A 6,261-nucleotide genomic window follows, 5' to 3' on the forward strand; every position below is an offset into this window, starting at 1 on the left:
TGTAGATCTGACTGATTTCACGTACATTCTCTTTGATGTATGCAAGTCATCAGTTGGAGTTTGTAGCTGCATGTATGCCGTGGTATGGTATGACGGTATGCTGATCTAGTCTATCCAATGCTGGTTATTTAAAGGCTTCTCCCAAGGTCTCCGAAGGTCGAAACAATACCTGTCGTGTGGCAGGCTTCGTAAGGTCTAGTTGATTCAGGGGATTTTTTTTTATAGGACGCATCGGCATAATGCAGGAAAGTTGCCATTCCATAGCGAGCGCTGTGACCATCGCGGTGCGGTACGCGGCCACGCGCACGCAGTTCGGAGAGCGAGACAACGAGATACCTCTGCTTGAATACGATCTACATGTAAGTGCTTACGTGCGTATACCACTAGTGGTGCACACATGATTGTTCTATCAGATGATGTGTATCACCGACGGTAGATGAATCACACAGGTGATTAAGAAAAGGACCAATATTTAGCCACTTCCGCACATGCAGTGGTAGTCGTGCATTGAAATGCACCGCAATCACTCAACACGTGTTTCACCCCTCCACGGGGTGGTGATTTGGTGGTGGCGGTTGTGTGATTCGCATTGTTTGCCGCATGCGCATTTATCAGCGGGTTGGCGGGCGGTGCATTTCATTGCACGACTACCACTACATGTGCGGAAGTGGCTAAATATTGGTCCTTTTCTTACTTAGGATGGACGTCCGCGAAGTAAAGCCTGATTCCATTAAATACACAGGTGATTGTTCCATCAAGAGGCAGATAACACGCATACTATAATTCTATAAGAAGGCGTGGACCACTGTTGATACGTATGCAAATGTTCTATCAGTAAACTTGTACCACCGGCGGTATATATACACATTTATTATGCCAGGCAGTGTCTACCATAGACACATGCGATTGTTCTATCATAAGGCATAATGTTAGGCTAAGTGATTACTCGTTAAACTATAATTAGAATAGCGGTCTGAAATGGCAGTAGGCTGGGCACGTCCCTCGTGCAACCGATGACCCTTGGAGCCGAAAGGGCCATCGCTAGGTGCACCGACTATATAGTTAAACCGGGAAGTCGCTTTGATGCGGGAAGCGCAGGATCGGTTGTCGTGGCGATCTTTGGAGGAAGCTTATGCTTTGCAGTTGGCGTCAGTCTACTGCAAAGAAGAAGAATAATAGCGGTCACCAGTCTTCTTGATATCTCCTAGTTTCAGTAATGCTAGCTCGAAATTTCAAGACATCTGTGGCATGTCCACTTTGATGTAAACTTTTGATATAACTATCTTTAAATAGAACAGTTTGAAATTTTAGTAATTAATTTCCATCGTCATCATTTCAGTCCTAAGACGTCCACTGCTGTACATAGACCTCACCTAAAATCTATAATAGATATATTCAATAAGACCGGGTGGAAGTAGTTTGCAGTTGCAGCGTCTTTAACAAGTTGGTCTGTTAACTAACACTGCACTTGCCTGGTCATGGTCTTACTCCAAAACATTAAAGTCCTAGCGGCTATCAGTTCTGCGCCTGGTGGCCTGTCCACTGAAAAATTGTAGAATGAAAGAAACCGTACGACAGATAAGATGATATATGAAACAGAAGAATGATAATAATAAAAATAAAAAAAATATGAATAAATTACTAGAATTAAAGTCCCTGTCCCACACGAGATAGGGGAACGAGAGGTCCCCAACAGCGGAGACCATTAAAGAAAAAAAAAACTTGCCAAAACCCTGGGCTATGCTCACGTTCTATGGATCTCTTCATTACTGGTCCAATCTACCAGAGTTATCCCGGACATAGCCCTTTCTATGGTTTATTGACTGCAAGCTTAGAACCTATTATTGTTTATGACATTTATTATTTCAATAAAGTTAATAATACTGTTATTGTAACAGCAATGGCGTCTCTTCGGATACGTAGCGGCGGCGGTTGTATTTCGAATATACATACAGAACTTCTCTAGCGTGTACCTGAATATCGTCGGCAAGTCTAACATGGGACTTAAAGTTGATAATTTGGTAAGTGAATTTAAACTTATATATTCATTTAGATCTTTCTTAAAAATTATGATATAGTGTTTATAAATAAATACAAAAAAAACGAATAATTAATGAATAGTGATTAAAACATTATAACGAATATATAATTACCCATGAATACATTTTAATTAGACTTGTAATTTTATCTCTAAATTACTGACTGTAATGTTACAAAGTAATATATTTTTAATACTATTACATTTTGTAATATATGTATATAATTAGTAGGCATTTACGACATAAATATTACTGTATTATGTCCAATCTGGTAATGAAAGAATTAAGCAGCAATCCAAGGAAGACCTTGAGCATCTGGACTCTTCCTCCCAAAATCCTCTGAATGTCGGTAATCCAGCCACCAGTAAAATTTTGTCAAAAAAATGTATTCTGGTTAGCACAGCATTTAGTAAGCAGTTTATAAGACGTAGATATGTCAGCACTAAGATGGTATGTTTTATTCATATGACCGCTTACAGGAAGCTATGCAAGACATAGAATGTAAACAAATATTTTGACATGGTAGAGTTTGAAATACACAGTGGTTGGTTATAGGTGTATTTAGCTTTAAGGGAGTGAATGTAAAGTTATTTGTTAGTAAACAAAATATTCATTATTCAAATAGGCAATAGGCATTGTTATCCCTACAGGAAGCTACCATCGGCTCGGAAAGCCGTTTTGCTGAGTAGAGCTAGAGAGAAACTCATCAAATGTTTTTACAAATATAAAGAGCTCTTGACAATAACTAGCTTCCTGAGTGAACATAAAAAAATTTTATGTTCTTGGAAAGACTAAAATACTTTTTTGTATTTCTGTAAGATTGGTTTTAAATCTCTCTAGTGGCAGATCGAAATTGACTGTGGTTAATAGTACCACATCTGCTGGGATGGATATTAAACAATAATCAATTTTTATGTGTAATATTCTGAGATATAAAAACGCTTTTTGTTATTCAAATTTCATAACGTTAATTATTATTTCTAAAACCATTACTTTTTGATAGAGTATATATCGTGCACTAATTAACAAAATATTCAGACGTTTAAAGCTTTAAGACCTATAACCAATCAGCCAGTAAAACGTGAATGTTCACAGAGCGAAGCGGTGTCAGAGATTCACGCCATGGTGTCATGCAGCAAGCCGCTGTTGACCTGGACGGTCATGGAGGCAGCGCAGCAGTGTCGTGAGGCTTGCGGTGGACACGGCTACCTGAAGGTACTTACTCCAAACTTGTATATGTTTGATAGTTAAACCTTTATTTTAATATAAGTTAATGGCTGCATGTATGGTGGCAATCGTTTTTTTTTTAGAATATTTGTAATGTCCCGAGAATGTCATTCAATCGCTAAGCGTTTAGACATTAAATTAATATAGCGATCATTGTAAAAATTGGTTTATTTTTCTATTGAACTAACAAGCCTTTTATTACAGTAGGTGTCTGGGCAGCTGGTCCATAGTAAATATATGAAACAATGTTTGTCTACAATAAAAAAAAATGTTTTCAGTGCGCGAACTTGGGCGACATCCGCAATAATCATGAACCTACAGTGACGTACGAAGGCGACAACAACGTACTATCCCAGCAGGCAGGCAACTGGCTGCTGCGCCAGTATGAAGCTGCGCGAGCTGGCAGCAACGTGGACTCCCCTCTCCTGACTGTCACCTTCCTCAAAGACCATGAAGCTATCGCCAAACTCACCTTCCAATGCACCACTACCGCCCAGCTGAAAACCACGCAATGTATGGCACGCTTTAATTAATATGAACCTTTTTTTGGTATCTGGATAAAGGATTATGTAGGATTACTACCTACTAAAATCTCCCCTGTGATCGCTCTCTGCGCTATGTGAGGGACCGCGGTGTCACCTGATAAAGATCACCTCGCGCTCAATATGAACCTAAAGAAATATTGAGACTAAAAAACTTAGGTGGATTAGAGACTACTACGTGGACAGATCATAAATTCACTGGAAAACTTTGGTCTTATTGGAAGTCTATATGGGAGGTCTTAATCAAACTATATGTAAAATTTCCTAGAATGATCACCGATAAAAATAGATTATTTCTAACATGAAATTCCTAATGTTTCACACATTAAACTTAAGTTTAAGAATTTATTAAAAGCTATTTTGATAATGTTGTTAAACTGTTGTTAAACAAGCCAAGAGACATTGATTTTCTGTGGATTATTCTTGATTAGCTCAAAAAATTCTTTTAGTATTATCAAACAAATGATTATAAAGCAGTAAAGTTTTAACAGTGGATTGTTGTATATTAATTTTTAATAATGTCACACATTAAATTCCAAGAAAACATAATTTTTAGATATTTTTAGAATTCAGATTTTGCATGGTTTTAATTTTTTTGTAACCTTTTAATATATAGTGAATATTATGGGCTATGTAACAGTTTATGGTGTTATAATAACTATTTAATGTCTGTCAATTATCATATAATAAATTTAAGAAGTTTATTAAATAAAAACTTTTTTAGATCATCCACCATGACAATATTAAATCCTATTACAAAAAATCCTTTCAAATCATGTTCCTTTTCTTAATAAGTCTGAAGTACCTCTGTCAATGTACAACATGTTTGTTGCAGTTATACTCTCTACATACAAGTGGCTGATCTGCTGGCTTCTAAAGCAGACCTACGAGAGGTACGAAGCGTTGATAGCAAAAGGCCTCACAAAGTTCCAGGCTAAAAACAAAACGCAGGTGTACAGGTGGAGGAACCTAACGAAGGCTTACGCCGAATACCTCTGCATAATGTTCAGCCTCGAATCCATAGAAAAGAAAGAGAAAGAATTACAGCCAGTGCTTTATAAGTTGTTCACGCTGTATAGTCTATGGTCATTGGATAGACATTTAGTGGAATTATACCAGGGAGGGTATTGCTCGGGTGATGCCCCTGCGAAGCTGCTCAGAGAAGCTGTGATGGAGTTGTGCGCGGATCTGAAGGGCGAGGTGGTGAGCGTCGTTGATGCGCTTGCGCCGACCGACTTCGTTCTTAACTCAGTTTTAGGAAAAAGTGATGGAAGAGTAAGTCATTCTTTCTTACTTTACATAATGGTTTGCATTTTTATATAATACTTACTAGCACAGAGCTTATTTGATATAAAAAGTGTGTAGCAATAGGTTACATCAAACTTGTTGAATATGTGTATACCTCTTATAAAGTTACCATCAATAGTAATCTTAAAGTGTCAGTGCAATTCGTTTTTGTTTGTGTTTTATATCTATTTAATATATATTTTCTAATTTCAGTTATACCAAAACTTACAAAAAGCATTTGTAAGCCATCCGGGCACATTTGAGCGAGCGCGTTGGTGGCGAGAGGTGTTACCTTCATCAAAGCTGTAATACTGAAGTGGAGCTCCTTATGCTATGGAGTCTTCGATCAACTGTGTGTGTGAATGACTTTGGACGGTGCCATAAATATTAAGGAGAGTATTTAACTACCAAGTGCTGTTATACTTATGTATGATTGTTTCATTAATTACACTATGATGTAATAATTTTTATTGAAATTACATAAATATTTTATTCTGAAGAGTGGTGTTATCAGTGAAACATATTTTGGATTTAAGATTTCGAAGTATAATCTGTGAAGGTGAGTAGTGATAGTGTTATGATTTAGGACTTCAAAGCATGAACGCTTGAAAATCTGTCCACTCATCATAAACCATCAGCCACTGCCTTGAACTGACCTCAAGTCATAAATTGTAAAAACCTGATATACCTTGATTCAAAAGATATGCTAAAACATCATATGTAAATTCTTCCGCACTTTCTGAATCTTAATATCTGCTTGATCTTTTCTAGTTCATTAGTAGAATTTTCTATATATATATATATATATTCTATATATACTTGTAATATGTCCAAACAAGTCTTTTTTTAACAAAAACAGGAAAAAAGATGAAGGATTCATAAATCAACATATTTTAGATGAAATATATGGAAATGTAACTATCTTCTATATAAAATGATAATAATTAAGTAAATATATATATTATTTGATATAATTAAAGAGTTACATATTTATATTTGATCAACAGTATGATTTATATATGTGTATATCTTCAAAAGAACATCTTGACAGTATATATCTGTTCTCATCTTATAACACAATCTTATGTGTACCTTTTTATATATTTTAATATGTATTCATATGTATGCCGTTGCAAGCAATGGTAGCCTGGTTGTTAAGGGATCGT

The 6,261-nt window shown here is 36.4% G+C and overlaps 1 protein-coding gene across 1 annotated transcript in view; it reads left to right on the forward strand.

Annotated features, from left to right (window-relative positions):
* Positions 1-5,798, forward strand: part of LOC137930262 (peroxisomal acyl-coenzyme A oxidase 3) — a 29,159-nt gene extending 23,361 nt beyond the window's left edge. The window contains exons 8-13 of the mRNA XM_068773480.1: positions 226-359; positions 1,899-2,021; positions 3,135-3,254; positions 3,545-3,779; positions 4,644-5,083; positions 5,309-5,798. Of these exons, the coding sequence (XP_068629581.1) occupies positions 226-359; positions 1,899-2,021; positions 3,135-3,254; positions 3,545-3,779; positions 4,644-5,083; positions 5,309-5,404 (1,148 nt within the window). The 3' untranslated portion in view covers positions 5,405-5,798. The remainder of the gene's footprint in view (positions 1-225; positions 360-1,898; positions 2,022-3,134; positions 3,255-3,544; positions 3,780-4,643; positions 5,084-5,308) is intronic.
* The last annotated feature ends 463 nt before the right edge of the window (positions 5,799-6,261 follow it).

The sequence above is a fragment of the Battus philenor genome, unplaced genomic scaffold (genome assembly GCF_028537555.1).
Source record: "Battus philenor isolate CCGP_79_NKW_IND1 unplaced genomic scaffold, ilBatPhil1.0.hap1 SCAF_6, whole genome shotgun sequence".
Lineage (NCBI taxonomy): Eukaryota > Metazoa > Arthropoda > Insecta > Lepidoptera > Papilionidae > Battus > Battus philenor.